This window comes from Metopolophium dirhodum, chromosome 1 (assembly GCF_019925205.1).
Source record: "Metopolophium dirhodum isolate CAU chromosome 1, ASM1992520v1, whole genome shotgun sequence".
NCBI classification, from domain to species: domain Eukaryota; kingdom Metazoa; phylum Arthropoda; class Insecta; order Hemiptera; family Aphididae; genus Metopolophium; species Metopolophium dirhodum.
In genome coordinates this window covers 60347057-60374706 of record NC_083560.1, presented here as the reverse complement: position 1 = coordinate 60374706, position 27650 = coordinate 60347057, and the positions used below count along the sequence as shown (strand labels likewise).

At 28.8% G+C, this 27650-nt stretch overlaps 1 protein-coding gene across 1 annotated transcript in view; it reads left to right on the top strand.

Annotated features, from left to right (window-relative positions):
* The window catches only part of LOC132936863 (carcinine transporter), a 31338-nt gene extending 3996 nt beyond the window's left edge, over window positions 1–27342 (top strand). Inside the window, exons 4-12 of the mRNA XM_061003646.1 lie at window positions 8891–8994; window positions 9080–9234; window positions 11838–12006; window positions 12145–12271; window positions 16122–16243; window positions 16316–16530; window positions 20816–20997; window positions 23474–23652; window positions 24649–27342. Of these exons, the coding sequence (XP_060859629.1) occupies window positions 8891–8994; window positions 9080–9234; window positions 11838–12006; window positions 12145–12271; window positions 16122–16243; window positions 16316–16530; window positions 20816–20997; window positions 23474–23652; window positions 24649–24832 (1437 nt within the window). The 3' untranslated portion in view covers window positions 24833–27342. The remainder of the gene's footprint in view (window positions 1–8890; window positions 8995–9079; window positions 9235–11837; window positions 12007–12144; window positions 12272–16121; window positions 16244–16315; window positions 16531–20815; window positions 20998–23473; window positions 23653–24648) is intronic.
* The last annotated feature ends 308 nt before the right edge of the window (window positions 27343–27650 follow it).

The following is a 27650-nucleotide window of genomic DNA, read 5'->3' as shown; positions in this document are numbered from 1 at the left end:
TTTATTAGCGAAGAAAAATCCAATTTTCCTATGGAGAAATAATAAAAGAATATTATTATGTTGCATGTAATAAAATAAATAATATATCTAAGCAAATAGTGGTCGATCACCAAGTATTAAAATTTTTAATGTAACCCACTTGTTGGAAAAGGTTGGCGACCCCTGATTATGTAATTAATGTGTTGAATTATAATGATTTTAATACATTTTGTCAACATTTCAACTTAAAATGCTTATAAAAAATCGTACCAAAGTATTTCCGATATTTTTTAATTGGCTAATACCTACTAACATTGGAATTTTAACTTCTCACACCCTCAACTTTTAACCGACATCACTATCACAATTTTTTTCAAATAAATTGACCATTATGTACGGTTATTCAGTTTTTATAAATGGCCAACTTAAAAATTAATAAAACAAATTATTATCCCCCCCCCCCCCCCCCACTAGGTTCACCCCTGGTAAACTGAAACAATTTTAACAACAATATACATTAAATCAATGGATAAAAAATGGGCCTTTTATGTTAATTGTATGTAATTTAACAGTCGTTTCAACGTAATACAGAACCGAACACATAATATTATAGCTATAAGAATTTTTGATGGTGTCATTTTTATTCAGAGTAATATTTAAAATTTGTATGATAAATATTAATAAAATCAGCTAGTACTAAGAGATTATGTGTGGTCATAAAAAAAATATGTCCATCGTAAAACCATAATATTTGTTATTCGAATAATATCTCGGAAATCGTGGTTAAAAAATGCAATTATTAATTAACTCGAAACACAATATTATGCACCGCAGTGTACTCACGCACGTATAGATTCGATTGTATAAGACCGCAGTGCTATAGGTATTACCATTATTATACATTTTTTTTTTGTGTTCTCGATACATCGTTACATAATAGCATTATACAGTAGCCCTTTTACCGATTATCAAAGAAGTTCAATTAGTCAATTGAAAACATCGCGGCGGTTTATTAGCTAATTCCGTCCGATGAAATAATTACCCGTATATAGTAATATACAATATCGTATTATATTATTATTATTATTGTTATTATTGTCGGTGCCATGTGAATGGAAGTAGTAAGAGTTAATTGGCTTTCTCGCTCAGAAACGATTACGGTGACAAAGTGCACCGTGAAATTAGTCGGCACGATGCGGCTGTGCCAATCGTACCAATACGCGTTATTACCACTACATATATAACTATGGGGAGAGCGGATATATGTATAATAATAATAATAATAATATGATATTACGATGTACGTCAAACCATACTATTACGATAAAAAAAAACTCTAAAAAAATTCATTGAACAATGGACGAGTATTATTCTATTATAGTATGTGCGCGTAAATTGTATATCATATTACACCCGTAACAGTTAATGAGTCTTGAATATTTAATTATGGAGAACATACTATCGATAATGTACCTGTGTAATCATCCAAATCGATGTATAAATTATATTATATAAGTACTGTAGTCGGATGTACGGCTGTAGGGATTTCATAGAAATGCGATTAATCGTCGAGGTTCAGAAATAATAATAATTATGTAAAGCGGACGTTAAAGTTCACAATATTTTTTTTGGTTGATTGGAGATTTTCAACCGAAATAATTATTGTGATTCGTCCATACTCTATAATAAAATGCTTTAAGATTTAGTGACTTCAATATTTTTAAACGTCGTTAACGCTTTACTAAAACTAATCAACAAAATCCTCTAAATTTTGTTTTTTTTTTTTATTAAATACCTAATCCTCAAAAATATTTCAGTCCGTCAATTATTATTTATTAATTAAGTGACACACGAAATGTATGGTTTTAATCCATAGACTATTATTTTATATTAATGCAGATGTAGCACGGACATTGGTTTCTTAGAGATTATTTTGGTAAAAAAGCTTAATATGAATAGTTGCGTATTATTACATTAATGTAAAATGCTTAACACATACAATTTTAAACATGTGATAAGTTCACTCTATTGTTTTAAATAATATAATGCACGAAATATTCATTAAATATGAATGATTGGTTTTACTTAATCAATATTTTTATAGAATTTTTCCCGATGTTTTTTTTAAAGGATCATTTGCGTTTAATTAATACTCATTAGGTGTATTGTATGAAAGATTTCAGTCCATTCTACCGGCCCCGTAAAGTGAAAACGCACATCGTCAATTCAATCGAAGAACATGAGAAAATCTTGAATGTAAATCAGTCAATTCGAATGTATTCTTTTATGCAACTAAAGTAAATTTATTGTACTGAAAATTGAAAAAAAAAATATTACGTGCAGGAAATACAATGCAACGGAAAAGAAAGAACTTAAAAACGTTTATTTTTCGTTCTCCGAATTGGCGGCCAGAGAATTTAATTCGCACGCGCAGGAGATAAATGAATAGGATCGGTTGAAAATCAATTTTGTTTAGACTTTTTTTTTGTAATAAAATAACCCGTAATATTCTTTAACGGTTTAATCGTGCGGAATATAAACCGAACGCGCATGATCCGGAAGTCAAAATGTATTAGACCTGTAGAATTTTAGCGCGGCATATATCGCACTAGGCTTGATTTCCCCCTAATATATTGCCCGAAGATGTATGCCCTGCTGGTCACGAGAAGAAACAGGTGGCTAGCAGTGGTCATATATTATTTTATTATAAGATCGTCAAATAACTATTACTAATTATTGCCGCTGTGTACAAATCGAAACGAGAATGTATTAAAGGTGTTTATAACTGATTTATTACTATCTTATTTTATACACCTGCGCACACTGTCGTCCGATTTGGGTTCCGGACTGGCAATCCGGTTAAGGCCTGCACATGATATCGTACATCACACCTTTACACTGCTGCAGCGCATTCGTTTTACGTCACCGACGCCAGTCGAAAACTCGCGGAAAACCGCAGCGCCGAGGTGCGGTATGAAATGGTAATGACGCACGAGCGTTATTATAGTACTATACATAATAATATATGGGTGGGCAGTGGGCACTATAGGTATACAACAACAATATTATACATATGTGAGTGAGAGGCGTGTAACAACATAGCAGCGTCGGTCTGGGGTTCATTGATGGTATATAATATTATAATAAATACGTAATCCGGAAGGTTAACGAAGTGAAGCCTATAATAATATTATAATATCGACGGCCGCACGCTGTAATTTGTCATCCGATGGAGCGCGTAATAACATATTATTTTAATGTCATGCGTGTGTACAATTTGTATTCACATTTGCCGTAGGTACAGGCAAACTCGACGTAAGTATACAGCCGTATAATAGTATATTATAATATAGTATAATAATATTATTACATAGTGTATTATAGCTAGCGAGTTACGGTAGGTACGTGCCGGTGTAAAATTTAATATTATAATATGTGGAGGAAAAAAATACCGCCGTCGACCGGCCGCACTATTACGCTTTCTCGATTTTCGAGTACCCTATACCTATACCCATTGCCGAAGTGTACGCCGTCGACGATGAGTAGGTACATCAACTGGACACGTAACATTACGGTTAATGCACATACGATTATTATTAGCTTATCCGATGTACCCATAATATTATAATGTATAGAGTACACATATGACATATAATTATTTACAATACATATCATACAACTTTTCGATGGCGTATATCTAGAACTTTTTTAGAGGGGTCGGTCGACATAAAATTCGGATGGTGTGATGCAGTGTATCTACCTTTTATATTATATGGAATATTAATTATAAAATGATATCAACTTGAATTAAAAAATTTAAATGTTTCAACATAGGTATAATAATATATTTTCGACATTTAAAGGTCATGAACCCCGTTCTCGGGAAATTTCAAAGGTGGGGGGTTGTGGATATTTTCTAGGAACATATCTTTGACGTATGGTGTAAATGACTGAAGTCAAAAATTGGCATTTTTGTCTTATAGTGTTATTGAAATCAAACATTTTTATATTTTTATATTTTGTTGGTACAGATCACGTAAATCAAAACTATAACTCACTATCAGTGATTTGGTCTAAACATTTTAAATCACATTATATTGGGTACAAAACACGTATGTCTAGACAGAAATAATTTTAAGCTTAAGTCAAGTTTAGTAATAATTTTAAATGCATGCCCTATTAGCGTAAGTCATATAAAATAAAAATCCAATTATCTTAAGTCACTTAAAAATAATAAAGAATTGATTTTAAAGTTCTACTTAATAGTTAACATAAAAGTTGGTACCACACACGTGTTCTCCCCCCTACCAACATAAAAACCTGCAAACAAAAAATAGCTAATGGCCTTAGTTGCCGGGCTCAAGATCAAAAAAAAAAAAAAAATTGGTACAATGAATATTAAATTAAATCAATTATCAGCCCATACACTATTGTCTACGATTTCGAATGATTTTTCAATGTTTTGTTTAATCTTCTTGAAAACTAGTCGTTTTTGACTTAAGATATATTTTATATTATATACGCCAAAGATATATATGGGAACTACACTTAAAAACGGGTACGTAAAAAAACGGCCAATAGTTACCCAACCCCCTCCCTACCATGGAGAAGTAGGGAAAATTCGATGCCCGCGGGCTACGACTATATTATAATATTATATTAATACTTTTTTTAAGCGATAATACAAAATAAAAACGTTTACTTTGAAATTCTATTTTACGTTTTACATCCAATATACGACAAATACTAAAAACTAACTTAATTAGGTACTACCGCAGTACCGTATCATTACACTTTTGAATGGTTTTTAGTCATACAATATTATGGAATATTTTATCAAAAACACAAATTTAATTAAAGTGATTATAACACGTTCAAAATGACGTCTGCGACTGTGGTGGTAAATAACATCTTCTGTACGGCGTTTGATCATAAAAATATATATACTACCGTATATACAGGTCTTAATTATAATATATAAATGTTTTCAAAAACCAAGTACAAATGAGAGCTTAGGGTTAAAATCATTACGTAGTTGGTTAGGGTTGTAACGTCTCCTCTTCACCTATTGCTTTTACCACCAGTTTTGGTGTCGTTCTTCTAACCTCGGTGTGTGATATTATTACTAGGGATCAGGATTACCTTATGTGAAGCGAAGTACACAACGTATATATATATATATATATCTGTTATTAAACATGAATGTATTATTATATTATTAGGTAATACTTATAAATTATAACTTTGGGTTACCAATCGGGCCATGGTGTGTCGTGGGTGCCGATGTCCAAATGTGGGTTGAGCTGGTCGTTTGCAGGTCCTCTCGAGGTCGTTGTCAGCCCTCGACTTCCACTATCGACCATCCTCTAGGATTCTTCAATCTCACCCATCCAACTATTGACTGCCGACTATAGACTATATCGACTACCTAACTGTAGACTCTATCATAACTATCTACCACCAGAAGTCCCGGTCGGTTATTTACACGGGCGAGACCGTTTTCGACCAAAAACGTACCTTTCCCTTTTCGGCCGATTCACTTTTCGACCAAAACAAAAAGTTTTGTAATATGATATGTAGAATAAATAATTGATATATAATTTTTGTAAAATGAATACCCATATATTAACATTTTTTTTTTTTATTACGATTATTACGATTTATTATATACGACCGGTGATCGTCGACTGTGATGGTTACTACCATAATATATAGTTATATCAGTATAATATGTAGTATGTACCTGCAAGACTGATCGTTATATACGTATTGTAGAGAGTCACTATCTTTTATAGCCAAGATAAAACATCAATAACTGATTAAATTCTCTCGTTGCTTGTCTAATTTTTGTAAAACCGATGCTCGTGCAATACTTTAGTGTCTGTGCGTGTATCATATTCGTTGCATTGGTTTTATTGTTTTCAGCGTTCAGAATTATTATATTTTACTTAATATGGCTGAATTTATCGAAAGTAATCGTGGAAAACCGTTATTAGTTTTAGATTGTTATAAATTTAGTATCGGATCAGTGAACAAAAAACTAATTCAACACGTTGGCGATGTATTCGAAGAGATTGTGATGCTAAAGTGTTTACAGTAAATAAAAATGTCGTACAAAACCATCGTGAAAATTTATCACACAGACATAAGCAATATGATCGGAATACAATATCGAGGCAAATTGTTAGCTCAGCGTGCAAACGGAAAGCAGTCGATGCACCCTCAGTTAGACCGAAAACAATTATCTTGAAAGAAGTTGGTGAAAATATTGAGTCCTTACAATTTACTACAACGGACATTAAAAGAATAAGGAAAAATGTATACGACGCTCGGCGCAAAGTATTGCCATCGTGTCCCACAAGTTTAAAAGAAGTTCATTCATCGTTGGAAAAAATGCACATAAAAACTAAACAAGGTGAGCCTTTTTTATTAGTGAATGACAAAGAGAAAAACATAATTATATTTTCATGTACCTCGAACATTTTATTCTTAAAAGAAATCGAGACATTATATATGGACGGGACATTTAAATATTCAGCTCGTTTTTTTACACAAATGTTCACTATCCATGGTCTTAAAAACGGAAACTATATTCCATTAATATTTTGTTTACTTCCAAACAAGACTACCGAAACTTACATTCATGCATTTCACTTGATATTACAAAAATGCACTTCTTTAGGTGTAACATTATTGCCACAGTATGTAACGACAGACTTTGAAAAAGTTATAATTAGTCTATGAAATTAGGCCACAAACTCAAATTATTGGGTGTAGGTTTCACTTAACCCAAGCTTGGTATCGCCAAATCCAAAAAGTAGGACTGGCTACTGAATATCAAGACCGATCTTCAGAAATTGGAATATGGTTGCGCCACACTTTTGGATTGCTTTTTCTAGAACCAAATAATGTTTTAGATTGTTTTCTTCAAAACTTTATGGCTGATCGTCCTATAGATGATAAAGTTATCAAATATGCAGACTATCTTATTGACAACTATTTAACAGACGATTGTGACTACCCTCCAGAAATATGGGCATCAGCAAGCTCTAGTTTACTTTACAACGCACGACTAATAACTGTGAATCCTTCCATGCAAATTTCAATCGAAGCTTTTATAAAGAATGTCCATCCATATTTAATTTGCTTGCGGTTTTAATTGATGAGGTACAAACTGAAATTTATATAAAACTTAGAAGTGTTCACTTGCCAAACCGTACTCAAGATCGATCAATCCGAGAGAGAAAATCCAAAAATGAAAAATATATATCAGATTATCAAAACGGACAACTAGACAGGTACCTACAGTAAATAATTTATTAAAATAGCTAGGCGTTTTTATTACTTAATAGTAAATATATCACTAAAATATTTTAAGGTATGATTTTGTTAAGTTGGTTTCAAACAATTATTTCAAACAAATGTAATGAAAAGCGCTAACAAAACTCAGACGACGACAGAACACAATTATATTGACCTTATATCATTTTTTTTACATAATATATCTTATATTTTTAATAATATTTGCCATTATTTTACAACAATTAAATACCTATTAGTTTATTTCTTAATATTACATTATACACATTACTATTAGACTTAATAATTATTGACAAAAATTGTATATTATTATGTTATTCTTTTTATAAAATATTATGCACAGTGTGACATATTAACACAAAACTAATGTTAATAATATATAGGTATTCTTATATTTAAATTTTTTTTTATATTTTTTTTTACAATATTTTATTTTACAACATTTTATGTAACTTATACTTTAAATAATTTTTTTGAAATTATAATTGCCAAAATTTTTACAAAAATTATATACCAATTATTTTATTTATTTTACATATCATATTACAAAACTCTTTGTTTTGGTCGAAAAGTGAATCGGCCGAAAAGGGAAGGGTACGTTTTTGGTCGAAAACAGCTATGCCCATTTACACGATGTGAGCTAAACATCGCGTCAGCATAATATATATTTCTTACGTATATACACATTATAGCCGTATATTAGCCGTGCTTAACGTAGGGAGTAATGTACGATGTCGATGACGATAATCGTTACAGGGTTAAACGCGATTCTTGGAATTTTATTTTGTTAGTGGTTTTGCGGTTTTGTAAAAACACTTTTGAAATGCAAATTTAATTTGTTTTAACTACATAATATAATGAATCGCACATAACAGGCCATAAAGTAGAAACATCAATTATTTGAAATTGCACTGAGCTGGTTTTAGATTATAGGTAGCTGGTACACAGAATAATTCAAATTTACAATAATTAAAGTATAGTTGGTCGTTTGAAAAACGAAAAAAAACCACTTAAACTTTCAAACATTTCAATATCCAAATCAAACACTGTTTAATAATGAAGCTGAGAGAATAATATTGATTAAACATTTAATAAACACAACCTTGTGGTAGCTACTTAATTGTCATAATTATACCATGATTGATTATAATAAACATAGACATGATATTCATAATACTACTTACTAGTACAACGTGAAAATGTGAAATTAATGTTTTGGTCTGAAAAGTAAAATAAATTTATATTAAATTTATTTATATATACCTCATATATTATAATTTGTTGAAATATACACATAGCGGGTAGATAAGGAAAATATTTCCACTGGCGCATGAAGAATTATAGTACTCTGTATTAAAACAAATAATAATATATATTAAAATCAGAATTTAATATCATAAATTATAGTCAATTTAATATTATTATACCGCTGAAGAACGTAGTATGTAATACAAAATTAGATATACAAGGCGTACAAAGCAGGCAATTTACTTTGTTTTGGTGCACTTTATGAAAACTACTTGTTTCTTTTTAAGGGTATTTTTAAGCATTAAATAATTATTTTTCATTATTATGGCGTATTATTTATCAGTTTGATTTGGTCTGCGAACATGACATATACCCGACGGTTGGATTAGCAGCTCTAAACTTAGGAGGACCTATTGGAGTGTATTTTTTCGGTGTGTTGAATGACAGGTGAGTAAAAATCCAAAAATTCTATAAGTCTTATCATTATATTTTTATTATAACAATCGATTTGTATTATTTTAATTTTTTATAGAATCGGAAGGAGGAAATCGTATTTTTTGTGTCTGGCTACATTAATTGTCGGTAGCTTGTTAACGGCTTGCGCAATGAATTTCTGGTGGTGGGCCATGTCCAGAGTAATCGTAGGTCTGACTATACCGGCTGTTTATCAAATACCATTTATTATATGTAAGTACAAAATAAATAATTAAAAAACAAACGTTGTAGTAATTTTGAGAAGTCGACTTTGTTAATTACCCAAAAGTGCTTTAAAATTACTCCCCGCAAAAACAGAAGGCATTTAAAGTTTTATATATATTTTTAGTTACATAAATTATGTATTATTACGTATGTACGTTGCATTTTTGAAATGTATAAATTATTGTTTGGATGTGGTAAATAATAAATGAACTAAATATTATTAAAGTGCGATTTAGAAAACTCTGTATATTAGCCATTAGTCATTACGTATATCGTATCTAAAATAATATCAGTTGATAATCAGTTTATTTTATATTTCTAATTTTTATGACGTCGTTGTCCTTAAAAACCTATATTATCAATTTTAATACAAACCAAAGAAATAATTTCACGTTACAATATAACTGAACACTACATTGTTGTGTCACTGCGATGATTGAATGATATGAAAGTGTTTTTAGTAAGCCGTAACTCATAATTTATAATGAAATTTACTGAAGATTTGAGTCATTGAATATTGTCAGCCGTCAGGGTCGGATATTAAAAAAATAAATAAACTGTTTGTACTTATACCGACGCTGCTGCAGGAAGGACAAAACGCATTCCACGAAAGATTGTTGTCGAGCCAATTCTATTATAATATTTATTTCGATCGCATTTGTTTTTTTTACAATAATGATTTGTTATTATATTTTTTATGTTAATGAAATTGATTTTAATACAAACAATCACATTTATTATAATCATTTATTCTATACGTTATAAAATCATACACACGAATACGTCATGGTGTGTCAATGTCCTCAATGTAAGATACGACCACCCGAGTCTATATTTTCTTCTACCCACCCATTTTATATAAATATATATTTTTTATAAATAGTGAATACTTACCTTTTCAATACAAATTAATAATTCAACTACAAACTAGTCAATTCATTAAAATATTAGATTTTTTAGCTACAGAAATGCAAATTGTTTGATCTCGAGTTTGTGTGAAATAAGAAGTATTTATAATAGGTATAACCTACTTTATTTGAACTAGTTTTTTCACTATTTTTCAGTATAATTATTTAATCATGGCTGATGGCTAATTAAGTGTATGGTACCTAGTTAAACAAGTAATGTGTTATAAATCATCTAACAATGTTAACAATAAAATAATCCACAGTTAAATCAAATTAAAAAATAATAATACATTGAAGGTTTGCAATAATTTTGCAGTTGTTGCGAATTTCGAACATTATGTTTGAGTAAGTATATATTTTTTAAGCCAAAATTTTCTAATAATTGGAATCAGGTTCAAAAAAGGCAACAATGGAATTGCACTTGATCCGATAATTTCATAGAACTTATAAATAGTAGCATAGGTATTTAGTTGACAATAATTTTGCATTCATTTTTGTGTGTCGAACGATTTAGTACGACGTAACTAATATAATATAGAAATAAACGTAAAAGTGTGTGCAGATCTGCAATTTTTAACGACCAACATTAAATCTTGTATTTTTGTCGACAATTTTTTCCAACGATATATTTATGTGTGATATGATGAAAGTACATAAATCTTGTTTAAAATTGAGTTATACATTTTAGTAAGTACGTAAGTACATTTTCTTCCGTCTTTGTGTGATTATTTTACTTAGGTAAGTACCGTTAACTCAGTGGTCTCAAACTTATATTACCAACGCGCTATATATTTATACGTTAAACGTTCGCGAGAAAAATACCTTTTACTTATTTTACTTACCTAATTAATACTAAATCAAAAATAAACATATAATAAATTGAGATAACATTTATTTATTCTATTGGTTATAATAATTATTATAATATAGGTAACTGAATTTAACACTAGGTACCTACTACAAAGAGGTACATATTGATTTTTTGTTAAATAATTATTTATTTTTATAGTAAAAATGTTTGAAACGTTTCTTGCTAGCCACACTGAAAAGGTTTAGGGTCGAATGTTTGAGATCACTGATTAAATAATTTACTAATCATTAAAAGTAATTTAATTACTTTATATTTTTTAATATTTAATTTAATTTAATTTTGACGTGATTTCATTTGATTCTATATGAGAAAATAAATTATACATTTTATAACGAAAAACATGTAAATGAGGTGCCGTATACCCCCGTGTGTAGTTTTTGATGAATGATGAATGATGATAAAAACATTACATATTTATTAAGCCTGAGTGAAATTCTACCATTTGGTAGGTACATTCTATTGTCCCGAACGTAACTCGACATAAACAATAGTGCCATTCGACCCTAACGTGTATTTTAATGTACATAATATTTTCAAAGGTTAAATGTCCTCCTCCCCTCCCAACCAAAGTCCACAATCAATGATCAAAGATGTCCTGTAGATTATTTGAATAGTCGCAATATAGAGTACCTACTTACATAATACATAATTTTTATTATTATAGCACCTTAATACAATTATTTATCTACCGACAATAATTGACATACCTAACAGGCATAGGAACAATAAACATGACGAGGAGAAATCGAAATTTTCGATAGCCACATCATATCATAATATAAAATTTTGACAGTCAGATGTTTTCTTCTTAGCTCTGGAACTCGTCGGACCTAACTACAGGTCGTTCATTACCGTGATGACGTGTATGTTCTACACACTCGGCCTGGTGTTGTTGTCCGGCGTTACTTACTACGTGCGAAATTGGGTGTACTTGGCGTTGGCGACGTCCACCCCGTTCACACTGTACTTTATATACTGGTGGCAAGTTAAAAATATATTCACTATCGTGGACGAACACGGACACTGTGGTTTTATTTTAGCGTGTCCCGTGTGCGTCTGTTGCACGACCCGTCTCGATGTTGCACACAAACACACATCAAATATGATTTCGCGTTACAGGTTCCTACCGGAATCGCCAAGATGGTTACTGGCCAAAGGCCGGATTGAAGAGGCGCTGAAAATACTCGAAACCCTGGCCAGGATCAACGGGACCGTGCTCCCAGAGTCGTTCAAACAGAAGCTGAAGGTACGTTGATACAGTCGGTTTTTTTATTCCGATTGGTGATTTATATACTACAAAATATTTGTGATCTTTGATTATATTTTGTAAATCACTTGCACATTTTGTTATAGTTGCCTAGACATTATAGAGATAATATACACATGGTACCTACTATGTTAGTGTAAACAAAAAAATAGTAGCACACTACCATATTATAATATATGCAATAACAAATAAAAAACATTAACATTTTTTTTTTCCAAAACTTAAATGTTTTTTGTTTGATACGAGTCAGTTAATGCAAAATATTCGATAGGTTAAACATTTTAATTACATTTTTATTTAACGTAATTTTACTGTATGATATCGATACTTATGTAATGATAATAGTAAATTCAATCTAATAAGTTACTATAATAATATGTATGTTTCATGAATTTATCATATTCGGTTGTCTAATTGTTATCTAATCAAAGCAGTAGATAGAGTATTAGCATAGAAAGCAATAATTTAATAACAATATTATGTTTAGTAAAACTATTGGGCTATTTTGATTTTAGAAAAATGATGATGTAAAAAATAGTTATTAAATAAGTAACTTCTATTATTCTTGTTTATTCAAACGCACTACACACCACCATGATATTTTAATTACCTACGTGTAATACTTATAGCACAATAAGTATCTTTTAAATTCTGAGCGAAGTGATGAATGTATTACTTTAGTTCTTAAACAATCTTACTGTAATCTAACAACTTTATTTGGATTAGAAAAAATGTTCAGAATTCAATCTTTGACTTGGACTGAGGTGACTTTAGTCGTTGGTGGTCACTGGACACTTATTGTTGTCCGGTAAATATTGGCATAGTGTGAGAAGTGAGAACAGGAAAACACAGACACCAAATACGAAATTAAACGTACAATGGACATTTATTTAGATTTTATTAGAAGTAAATATTAATATGAAATACACTCTGTCTCACTCGAAATGGTCGGGTTGCTATCATGGATCTGGCTTATCTCGTAGAACCAAGGCAAGTCGTTGTCTTTGTCACCAGTCCGTTTAACTGGCTTGTCTTACCTATCCCGAGATTAAGTAAAGTGGAAAAGTTAACAGAGTCGCAGTGTTTGTATCTTGAAGTAGTGGTTTATAGGAACGAGCGTCAGTTTAGCTACTGTGCACTTTCGACTGCTGTAAATCAAGTCACCTTGAAATCTGAGTTTGATTTCTGGTAGAAAGATTAATCTAGTTGGTATTTTCAAGTATACAAAAATAGGACATCTCAGTACTGGTCTTTATAATCGGGGGAAATGAAGTGAAAACAGTGTCTTATAGGACTGTCGATATTGTTTTAATTGGTAATTTAAAAAAATATTAACCACAGAGATTTTTAATTTCACCAAATGTTTATGCAAGTATTAGCAATTTCAAGAGTTTTCAATTTAAAAAAATATTTTAGTTCTTTTGGGTTAACTCTAAATATTTGATATTTTCGACAGTCCTTAGTTTTTTTATTTATGTAGATAACAATTTTGTTTCTTGGTTAAATGTAATAAAAGGTTCTTCAAAAGTTCTTCTCAACAGTTAAAAATTATTGAAAACATACGTATAATCACATTTTTATTATATAAGCGTTCGAAGGTTAAATTTTGAGAAAGTTTGTCTAAATTACTTCAATTTGAGAACTATTTTAGAGATAAAAATAAAAATAATTTTCACTTTAGATTCTGAGCGGAGCATTGAATGTATTGATTTTACAATGACGCGTGTGTACTTTTTTTCTGTCTGTAAAAATTTTTTTTAGCAGAAATAATGATGAGATTTTCAATTTCAGCATCTTTTTTGATGGGAATTTACAGTAGTTTTTAAAAAGGGACGGGAAAAACTTTAATAAAAACGGGATATTTTACGTAAAACTAGTTTTCGACATGATTATTAATTAGTTTAGTTTTTTTTTTGTGTAAATAAAAACTAATAACCGTAAATTTTTGTTCGGATGTTTATATTACCATTTTATATTTACAATTAAATGTCCACAATATTTTGACGATTTTTGAGCTATTTATATGCATAAGAATATTGATTTCTATTAGTTTTTTAATATTATTGTCGATACACATTTTTGCTCGGTAAAAATACTGGAAAATTCAATACATGATTTCTCATAAGTTGTTGTAAAATTAGTAGAGTAAAAATCCACAGTCATTTTTTATGAGCTTCTTTTGATAAAATTCTTCAAAATCACGAAATTTTGCAAATTATTTTGAGTTAGAAATTCGTTAAAAATGTTCTATTTGTATCCAAGGTTTTTAAAATGTAATACAACATTCTTCTCAAGTTTACCTAGCTTTCGTAAAAAAAAAAGGTTCACTGGAATGTCGGACAAATTTTTTATGAGCATTTGAAGTCGAAACTTTTTTCACATTGGATTTTCATACGTAAATCAATGAATTTTTATCGAACGATTTACTTATCTTGTTGTAATTTATAAACGTATAACTATAGTCTTTAGATACTATACATTTTCACTTAATGATTATTTTATCATTTTTATACTTACATAATATAGTTTTTAAAATATTTTGACTCGTTTTGAGCTATTTATAGACATTTACTGTTTTCATTTTTTTTTTATTTTTATTTATAAATGTCAATACGATTGTTATTGTTGTGTAAAAAAGCTTGAAAATTCCTAATAAGTTGTTATAATAACAGTTAAAATAAAGATCATAAAGAGCAGAGCAGTATACTGGATATATCTACCTTTTGAATACTTTAAAATAATTTCATGATTCGATTGAAAACCGACAAACAAATAATTTTTTGAACCAACATGTCAGAATTATTTTAAAAATCAACAAATTATTACCGTTGCTTTCAAAATTTTCAATTATTATTCACCTTAGTCCAGTATTGGTGTTGACAAATTAGAACAAATTATTGTAATACCCTGCTGTAATCGACAAGTCCTATCAATAATATTATATCTGTGTAAAAAATATCACACGGCGTAACGTATAGGCAATAGAGGTACATAACTGCGTTGGAGGACAATAACGTATAAACGTAAAATCAAAAAAATATATAAAATGTGTTACATTACACGATTACGCACCGACACCTACTGTACTGCAAAGTGGTACCTTCTTGACCGTCTTTTTTGTTTGTTAACTGAATGATTTTTAAAGCACTTTTTACCTGTATCCGTTAGGTTACCTTAAAAATAATCAATTTAATTTCCAAACTTCGCAGGGTCCTGATAAATAAAATAATAAAACAAAATTTAAAATTCATTATTTGACAGTAAAAGTCGTACGTACAATAATATGAACATTTTTAAGAAAAAATTCAAAGTTCAAATAAAAAAGCAGAACAATATCTGGAACAAAGAGATTTAAAATCAGTTACCTGGGTACCGACTACCGGTAATGTTCCACACATGTATTATACAACAATGTTTTCTAAAAAAATGAAATAAAACTGCTTACAACAGATATAGTAGTTAAATATTAGTAAATATTTCATTATGGACCTATGAATATCCAATAAATATTGTAGGTACCTAATAGTTAGCACACCCCAATGGCTGAAATACTTTGCTCAGCCCTCAAGTCTTAAAATTTGAGTGAACCTCCTTTTGTTAGTTATAAATTAACATTGATAACATTGTTATAAATCAGATTACAGTGAATGTAAAATAAACTCAAAACACTGATTTCCAAACTAAACGGTTTTACTTTTTACCGTGTGTTTTAATATGCGATAAAATAACGCTTTCTCTTCGATATATAGGGTTTGATTTACTGTCATATAATATAGTTATTGTTATGTTATTATAAAAAACCAATTGAATGAATATTCTTTGTCTTAAGCAAAAAATGATGATGCAACGCACACTGAGCGAAGAAAAACGTTTGAAAGAAGGGCCTGGGGTGTTGGCCCTGTGTAGGACGCCGAACATGCGGTTAAAGACCATTCTGATAACGTTCAACTGGTGCGTGCAATAAAATTGGTCCGTTGGAGTGAAATTATACGTCTGGACACAGTTTTTTCTATTTCGTTTCAGGTTTGCCAACGACATGGTGTATATTGGACTGAGTTATTACGGTCCATCGTTGGGACAAAATCAATACTTGAGCTTTCTGCTGTCGTCCGTCGTGGAAGTGCCTAGCTGCCTGGTATGTTGGCTGCTCATGGACCGGTGGGGTCGCCGGTGGCCTCTGTGTCTGGCCATGACGTTGAGCGGCATCAGTTGCATTGTCACCGTCACCTTGCCCCCAGGTAAACTGCACGGATATGAAAATGTGGTGATATTATGACTTACGTGTTTATTTTTCCATAAATTGTTTTTGTGGTAATTTGGAGAGTTTCGACCCTCGATACAAAATTGCAATTAGGTAGTGTAACTATTATAGTATTTATAAATGTCGAGAATATTATGTTCATGACTTTGGAACTGTGAGAGGAAACGCGAGTACATATTTTAACATTTAGCATTTCAAATAACAAAATAAGTTTTCGTGACTATTCTAGTTCTCTTTACATACCAGAATTGGTAAAATGTATTGTAATAAAGTAATATAACCTTATGAAATTTAATTTAAAAAACTGGGGGGGGGGGAAGTAGGCAACCACTCTGCTGTAGAGTAGATGTCGAGACGTCGAGTGTACTTTTTCCTTAACTAAATTACTGTAATGTATGTGTTCAATTTGAATAAAATATATATCATTACATACAAAACACGATTCTGACCGAAGACAGTTATCATTTTACGATACATTTATATTACAACTAAAATAATTTATTTTATTATTAGTAAATAGTAATACCATCATGGGTTGAATTTATTTTTCTCAAAAACATGGCATTTATTTTACTGTCAATTATTATAATATTACATATATATTTATATATACAATAATATTATTAATATTGACTTTAAGTCAGTTAAGTCACAAAAAATTACATTGACAGGTGCCATTTCAATGGTGCATGGTATAAATAGGAAATACCTTAAAATTAATCTAAATGTTTTGAGGACACCATTGTATTTATGAAATATTTCAAGTATCCATACCAATCCCATATCCATTCCAGTAAGTGCAGTAACCAATAATATTCTTTTTATTCCCAAAAAAATAACTAAAATCATTATTCTTTGTTTTGATTTCTAATTATATCCAAATGTGAACTTAAATTGTCTATAAAAAAATTGTGCGTATGTATATCTTTTTAGATTTTTTAGATTTCAGCATTAAATGCTTTAAATTATTGAACTACTTACGAGGTACCTTATATTAGATTTTCAAGTCTTATAATATATAAACATTAAACATTTTGCACATTTCTTAAAGAACAACTTATGTGAGATCGTGTATATCATTTTGAAGACTCTTGATCAAGTTTAAACAAGTCTGTCGAAACTTTAAATAAAAAACAACTAAAATTCGAAAATTGCATATAAATGGTTTAAATTGAGTATAAATATTTTGAAATTTGGATTGAGATCAGAAATAATACTTTAAGTAACAGTGGAATATTTCAAGTTTCTTTTATTTATACTTTTTGAATTACCTACATCAAAATACATCATTGATTTTATAAAAATCTGGGTTTTCATAAATTTTCCCATTTTTACTGATTATATATTAGGATTTTTTTACTTTTAACCACCTCAAGGAGTAACATTCATCCTATCATTTAAAATAAAAAAATAGTTAATTATTAATACTTAAACTATAATCATTGCAATACAAAAAAAAAATGTATCTCCACACATTGCATTATACAGGAAAATAATTAATTCAGCAGTGAAGGGGGTCATTGGAGGGGGGGGGCCTGTGAAGATCATATAAGGGTCCATAATACTTAAGTGGCAATTTTAAAACATTCAAGGAAATTACTGTAAAAGAAGCGAGTAAGTGGATGTCACGCTGCTGTGCTGCATAGTGGGTAAGTGGCTGTAATAGATGATGTTAAATTTGAATTCAATGATATATATCATTGTATAAGATAAAACGATGTTGAGCTGAGACGGTTTGTCTGCCAAGGATATTTTATATTATTTTGGTATCATTGTTATTAATACGGTAGCTGGTAAGTTGAATTTATATTATTTGTATAAAATAATCTACTTGAAAAGTTCCAAGTACCTACCCACGAATAATATTTTTAAATTACAACAAAACAAATAAAATCGTTATTCTTGGTTATTAAATATTTAATTTTGTCTGCATATGAACATAAAATAACTATAAGAAAAAACTGTTATGTTTTGGATTTTTTGGTTATAGAATAATCTACTTCCGCGGAACTTTGTTTTACATTTTCAATCCACTTTTATGCATTTCTGACTCAAAATAATTTTTACATTTTCGTGGTTTTTATGTATTTTGTCAAAATTTGAACTTTAAATGTTTATAAAAATAAAAATCAAGAAAGTAAAATAATCAATTGTGACTATATATTTTAATATTTTTCAACTGCCATTGTAACAATAAATATATATATATATATATTAGAAGCCTTGTATTTATTTTTAAAACTTTTTGACCCAATGAATTATAACAAGTAAAAATATTTTGAAAATTGTATATTTTGTCGATAACCTATTTAGCGTAAAAATTCCTGTTTTTCCTTAATTTTTTTATTTTTTTCGTCGCTTTTGAAAACTACAGGGAATTTTAAAGTTTTGTTCTTCCGAAGCACCAACTAGGTTCACTATCTCATCGGATAAGATACCTACTGAAGTTAAAAAACGAGCATAATTTGATAATAGCATTATTTCGACTATTTATCGTGTAAACATCAGACACAAAGAAAAAAAACACACATCATTGTAAAATCAATACATTCATCGCTCTGCTCAGGATCTAAAATCTAAATCTAAAGCTATAATATTTACATTTTAATCATTTTTAATTGTATGTCGAGTGTCGACTCACTCACCTCTCACATAAATAGTCAGTTTTAATATTTTATCGACTTAATTGACTTTTGAACTCTAGCATGATAACGTTTGTGGTCGATAACATACGATTAATTACGGCGTACCTAATCGTAATCTTGAAATGAGGTTCTCAGGTTATGTATTGGAAATAATGAAATACCGCGACAGACTTGATGCCAAACCTAACACGAGAATTCAACTTTCATCCAATAAGCCTACTATTAAGTATATCTGTAAATGACTGTAATAATAAAAAGCAATTCCATTCATCTCATCAAAATTTAAATTTAAAAGTCCGGTTTGTCTATTGTTTTAAGAACAATTTGTTAAGTTGAATTGATATTATTATAAGTATGAGAAATAATTGTTAAAAGTAACCTTCATAAAGAATATTAGAATTGGTTGCATAAAAAATATTGAAACAAAGTAACTGGGGGTTCCACAATAAAAGTGGACATTTATAAAGGTTCCACTGATAAAAAAAAACATTAAGAAACTCTGCGCTAAAGAATAAACTATAATCCCTAGATCCAATTTGCTACCAAAAACCACTCTTAAAGTCGAAAATCTAAGCATTTTTACTGCTCCAAAAAGTTATGAAATACTTAAAAATAAAAAAAAACATACATCGTTGTAAAATCAATACATTTATCGCTCCGCTTAGAATCTAAAATTTAAAACACACCTTTTTCGATTCAATTTGTTTGTTATAATTTATAAATATTAGTATATGTTGCGATGCAAGTGAAGCGAGAAATTTTTTTTATAGGTTTTTAATGGTTTTGCAATATGAACATATTGGACCAATTAATATTTTAATTTTGCCTTTTATTAATTCGGCAGACCTTTCAAACAACTTAAATGACGACCTTGTTTTAAATACCAATAATGTAACGAAAAATTCTTAAATTGTATAACTTTTTTCACGTTAAGTTCTTCGATCTGGATCAGTTACGATCTATAACATATCCATTTGTAAGATGACTGCCGTTATTAAATTTTTTTTTTATTAAGTTTTTTGTAAACAAATTGACCATTGCTATGAACGGTGACTGTATATGTATATTAATGTATTATTAATCGTTATTAAAATATAAAGCGTCAATAAAATAAAATAAATTTTACTTATTATTTTTTATTCTTCTGATTATGTTTATGCGAGTATGCGCTTATTGCAACGGTCGTCGTAATGTCTAATATTCTTAAAATTAAAATAAAATCGTTATCTACAGTTTTTGGCGTCGAAACGTTAAAACAATGCGACACAGTATCGAGAATTGCTATTACGGTTGCCAACTTGTTTGTTAACTAGAGTGCACTGCATATCTGAAACCTCCCCCATATTAATGCTCCGGTTGTACATTACTGTAAGTCGTCGATAAACGTAATGTTACATGACAAAAGCCCCTTTAAGGGAATCTTATGAACTATAGACATTTAAGAAGTTATGACTGCAATTTATAAATTACGCGTGTATATATTATGCAATGAAATATTATAATTTTGTTTTGTGTAATTATGTATACTGCTGCATGCAGACTCCAAAGACGTGTTTAACCTATATGCACTTCTCACCTATCGTCTATGGCTTCTTGCTGAACTTGATTTCATTTCAGATGCTGTGATCACTACCCTGGTTCTGTTTTTGTTTTCCAAGTTCACGATATCGGCTTCGTTTTTAATAATCTATCCATTTGCCGGTGAACTCTATCCGACACAATTGCGTGGCATTGGAATTGGAACCTCTGCGTACATCGCTGGTCTTGGTTTGGTATTAATACCATTTATTAACTATTTGGTAAGTATATCTACCTTTATTTACCAATATAATATGTATACACTATTACAAGGTGTACTAGTGGACTATAACGATTCAATGGTTGTACTCGATAAAAACAACTCAGAACTCTATTTTAAAAATCAGATATTCGAAAATTGTACAAAATTGTACATAAATGTGTCTTATTTGTTTGATTATTGCTAATTATTTTGGTAGAATTAAGAATCAATTTAATTTTCATATTTTTTTTGGATCAACTTAAAGATCTAATTATTGTAAGATAATTAAAAGTTCAGGTATTATTTTATGTTACTAGAGACTAGAGTAAGGTAATACAATACGATTTAATATATAATATGCAGACACATAATCTTACTCTACGTAATAAGTATCAGTTGTACAAACAGTATTTGAAGTTATAACAGTAATGAAATTTAAAGGTAAAATTTTGATTAGATTATGTAAAACATTTACTGATGATAAAACTCAAATATAGATCAAAAGAGGTACAGTGATAAATAATTTCTAAGTTTACATTTTACAATAATTTAATTCTTGAATAATTCGTTTTCCATAATATTTAGAATATAAATTATGAGGGAAAACATAATTCTTACTATATAACTATCTCATTCCTCTATATGGGAATAACAAAGTAGGTACAAACTACATAATATATGTTTAATTATTAAGTTGATAATTTAGTTGCAATTTAATTTACTTATTTTGTAATGCACGAGTATATTATATTTTAAAACCTTTAAAATAATAACAAAAATATTTATTGTCCTATATATTATTAATTTATTACATATATTTTTCTTCAATTTCGTTTATGATTTAAGTATAAACATTTCAAATTTTGGTACCACTTTTAAAGATCTAATGTAGTCATCAGTGCTTAAATTGGACAAAATAACAGAAGGGGGATGCAAAATGATAAACAATTTTCGCACTCAAAGATTTAAATATTTTATTGATTAAGACATAATTATAAGGGATACTCCGCCTCTCCTCTCACCCCCTTCAATTCAAGCACTGGATATGGTATAAATATATATACGCAAGAATTATACTTACTTAAATTAATATTGTTTTAATTTTATAAAATACAAAATATGTTGAGCAATTTATTGTATTGTCATTGACCGAATATTTGCAAGGGAAGGTATTAAATTTAATATGATATAATGAATCGACAATTTGTATCCGGTTTGAATCGAATTAACTACATATCATGTTATACGATATACGTGCGTTTAGATGTTTTAAATAATATAAATCACAACACGACGATTTATATTTCTTCAACTATACGACGCACACTGTCTAACTTTAATATGTGTGCCATAACGACAAGCGTCAATTTTCAAAATAAAATTTCGACACTACAAATAAACATTCGAGTTGTATATAAATATGGTATTTGATAAACATTAATGAAATGTTAGTTGATTATTATTATTTTTTTTTAATTGGCTTCATTGATTTAAAGAACAATAATAAACAACTATAGCAATAATGAAGAGAGGTCAAAAACCTATATTGAAACGCGACATGGCTCGTAAAAAATAAACAATAGTAGTATTGTCAATTTGGATTATTTAACTCATAGAATAAATAAGGACAACAACGTAACAGAAAAACAAAATATAAGTGAACCTCTAAATAAACGATTTTTAACAACTTTTTCAACCAACAAAAGTATAATTTTTTTTTAATAATATTTGGTTTACCATTTAAATATTTCAAAATGTATTCTCTGTAAATATACTATCAGTTATCACCGTCCATTTTTTGTACTTTAATATAATTTCCAATTAGTTTAAGAGGTAGGAAAATAATTGAAGTTTGTGAGTTACATTCCATCAAGTGAAACGTATGAACAAATTTAAAAAAAAAATCTTTTATACAGTCATAACTAAAAAATAGATGATATATACTTAATATATAAAATGTATACAAATATGTACGAAACAAGTCAAATTATTATTATTTTAGGTATATAGAGGAGGATTTACACTGCACTTATGGGACATTTTTATGGAATTATGGGGAGTTATGTGAATACGATATATTATTTTCTTGACTGGTAATCAAAGAAAGTTTTAAAACTGGTTTTTTGTTCCAGCCAAAAATTTGAACTAAATGATGACTTACACCGCGATTTTTATTTCAGAACAACCAGATTTCGGTTATGTTTACCTGGTTCGTTATAATAGACATTTACAGTAAATTGTCCTATCTGAAATTAGTGTCCTTCGAAGTTTTACGTAACTATATAGTATATATGTCTTGTTTTTCGGTTACTACGAACTTTTTCATCGATAATACAGATTGTAACATTATTGTATTTACTTTTAATAAAAAATAAATATATATTATATGAATTCCTATCGTCTCAAAATATGGATTTGGAAACATTTCGTTTTTTTCAAACAATAAAATTTAAATATAATTATATGTAATTAATTCGTATATTGTTCAACTGCAGGGACGTGAAAATTTAGTTTTGCCGCTGTTGATAATGGGCATACTATCAGTGATTGGTGGAATCACCGGTCTCCGTCTTCCCGAGACATTGCATTATAAGTTACCGCAGTCAGTTGAAGAGGGAGAAGAATTCGGGAAGAACTGGACTATGGCTGATTGTATAACCTGTGTTCCCAAAAGGTAAATTTTTATCGGCTACAATTTTACGTTACAGCCGTGACCCATATCCTATTCTTTTAAATTGTTTATTACAAATCGTCATTCATCACTTCAGGAAAACGGCAGGTATAAAGTTTGAATATTCGTATAAACGAAATAAGTAACTCGCTAAAGAGTTGCCATACAACCTACTCCGAATAAGTATTGGACACAAAAACGGTGTTTTATTTTGATCATCATACTACGTTTGAAACAAAATATTTGGTAACAGAGGTATACCTGCATAAATAATAATATTATAAACGATTCAACAACAAAGGTTATTAGTAATACGACGAATCTACATATTACTATTTATTATTTACATTTACATTTATATACAATTTCTAGTTTTTAATTTCTAAATTATTTTATATACATCTGTTTGTTTTCAAAAAAATATTATTTTGTTTGTTGTTTCTATTTGTGGTCCTGAGATCTAGTTGACGGAGTACATTTATTTTGATTTCTTTGTATATTATATTGGTGACATTTGGTTAGTCGTTAATATAATATTATGTTTTAATATAATATAAGTTGAGTAGCACAGATTGGTCATGCTTGACGTTCTTCTTTGGTCACATAATACTATCTCTACTGTCTCGTATTTCCTATTTTAAAAATTATATCTTTAGTCGGTATTAGGTAATAATGTTTTAAAATCAAATTAATAACGGTTTACATATATGGTAAAAATGTATTTATATTAATTGTTGGTAGTTTTAATCGAATAAAAAATATGTACCTATTAATAGCTTTATAAATTAGTTAATTCAACATTAATATTTTTACTAAAACCATGAATCCAATGAACATGTATCAACGACTATAATAGTTGATAATTAGGTAATACAGAAAAAATATGATCATAATATTGTAAACCATTCCAATTTCCCACTTATTTTTCAGTGGTGTGAGCGTATATAGCGTATATTATATGTATTGTCGTTGAAAATAAAATATGATGTTTATTTACAGGCCGTCGGAGCATTCGAATTCGTACGAAGACCTAACTGAAAAACTGGAAATGTCTCCTACGACAGAAACGACGGCATTTGCAACAGGAAGTGGTGGTGGCAGGTCTAAATTCACCAGACAACAGAGCACCATGGAAACTCCATTAGACTCATCAGGCGTAGTCAAAATGACTTGCTGGTTTTAGTTGATATGTTTGTTTTATTTGATTTATATCGTTTTCGTGTAATATAATATAGATGGTCGGTGCCTAGAATAGTGTGTAAGATAATCTACATAATATGGCATGTAGACAAGAAAAGGTTTTTTTTTATAGTAAAATCTGTTAAGATTAATGCATTCAATTTCATAAAAAATATTTTTTTTTACTAAACTACCTAATGACAAAAGTGTACCAACATAATATGATAACATAATATTGTTACGTGGACTAAAAGAAACCATTCAAATTAGTTCAAATGTGTTTATTTTTAAATTATAAATTGTGGCCATTCATTATTTGGAAAAAGAACGAATATTAGTAATTCAAAAAATAAATATGACTATAAATATTAATAGAATTATACCTATATTAGTATTTGTTTTCGATGACAGCATAATACTTAATATTATAATCTGTATATTTACTTACAATACAACATAATATCCAATATCGTATTAATTTGTTAATCAACATTTATCAGGACTTGCTTTAAACTGATTCCGGGAGGTTATGGCCCGGCTACGGAATATAATATAATCAATTCTAATGTCCGTGCACGAAATAAATATTTCTACGAAACCAATATAACTTATAAATAAATGGATTTTTAAATTATTTCGTTTTGCGTTTTGTTCAATGATATTCTATAAATTACGTTTTGCGTTATGTTTTGTTTAATGATATATTATAATATAATTTGTTAATCGCGTTATGTTTTGTTTTGCGGTATTTAATTATTTTTGATTATCGCTTTTCGTTATAATTACGTTTACAAATTCCAATGGTTTTTTTGTCAAAAATAACGTTATTATAACTTTTGCAAGCCCTGAATTTTACCCATCAACAAAATTATCATTTAAAAATTAGCCAGTAATTGTTATGATACCTTTAGTTTATTATATTACGTGCACTTTTAAAATGTTTTCATTAGGAAACAGAATGTTTAACGGAAAATTATTATTTCTAAACGATGATGTTTACCTATTTATAAGCTTTACCTTTGGATTAGTAGACTACTAACAATTGTAAATTTGTAAATATGTTAGGTCTTAGGAAACTACTCCATTACAAAAAAATAGTCTGCTTCAGAATGTGAAATTAAAAGTCCCAATTATTTATCGTATATAATTAAAAAAATATGGCAATATTTAGAGATAATATATATACAAATTTGAACGATTGAAAAAAACCAAAAACACATTTGATTTAAATCTTTACAGATCATTGCAGCCAGCCAATAAAAACATGTTCAATTATAATATACTTATTATATTGTATCGTAAGGTATCTTAAGTTTTAACGATTGTAGTTAATAATGTAATTATTAAGGTGTTGATATTATTAAACTTACAAGTTTATTTACTGCGCACCTGAATAATGTAGTTTAGAACAGGTCGATATAAGATAGTACGCATAAGATGATATTCAAGATAATATTTATTTTAGATAAATCGATTCGCAGTAATGAATGTATCTACTCATTTTAAGTTACTCAAAAGTCAATATATTATGTCATGTATATTTAAGTTAAATATTAATTTAGATATATACATTATACATGTACATAATTAATTTTGCTCTTAAAACAATAATATACCATGATAAGTTTGCTTTATTCTACGTTTCAATTTAAGCCATAATGTTTCCAATAATAAGTAATTGTGTAAAAATCTACAGTACCCCCCCCCCCCCCCCCCCCCTACAGTACCACAGGCTAATGACCTGAGCAGTCAAAGCCTTAACCCTAATAAAAAAAAAAAAAAAAAAAATAAGTAATTACATTGAAATATTAACACTAACCTAATCATAATATATTTTGCATATTAAAATTTTAAATGCAAAAATACGTTTGATTTTTAATTTTGATTGACTTTGTTGATAGACTTCCATGAATTTTGTAACAAATAATAAATTCAAGATTTTAGTTATTATTATGACATTTTATAATTGTTAGTAATTAAAAACTTATATCACAAATATGAAGTTAAACACTATTTTTACAAATATTAAAACTTAAATTATATAGTTACTTTTTGTTCGTAAAATTTGGAACGATAGAAGAGTTAATTTCTTAAAAAATGTCAAGTATTATTGTTATGACATAATAAATAATACATAATATTAAAATCATATTAGACTTCAAGAAATTAGTAGTGTCTACCAAACCAAGACCTTTAGAGTTAAGAATAATAAAATTAAAAATATTTTTAATTCTTATCAAAAAATCAAAAAAGTAACGTATCGCGTATTTCTTATACTAATAAGTTTTTAAATGTTACGGTTGCAGAGAGTATGATTTTAAATACGCAAGATCAAAATTATTTTGTTTTTAAATTTAAGTATTTCAAATCCTTATTACAAGATAATAAATAAGATAAAATATTAAAAAATAATAATAATACAATATAAATACTAAAATATGTTCTGTATTGGTTTACTGTTTTTTTTTTGATATATTATAGAAGTGATCTAGTTAGAACTATTGTTTTATTAGCTTAAGCATTAAGTAATAATTTGTATTACATACATTATAAATAGTAATAAATATATTATTATATGAAATTGTTTTTTTTTTATTTGTTCGTCATTATTATATTATTGTATTATACATTTTCTGTAAACGCAACATGGATTTAATTGTCTCTGGGTTTCTAAGTACAAAACTATACTTGTAGATATTTGCAAAATAATAGAAATGTTATGAAAAACATCGACCTTTACAAAATGAAATATACCTATTATTCATACGTTACTAGACACTGTCTAGCATAGGTATAGTATTGTAAATTGTAATATTTCTACG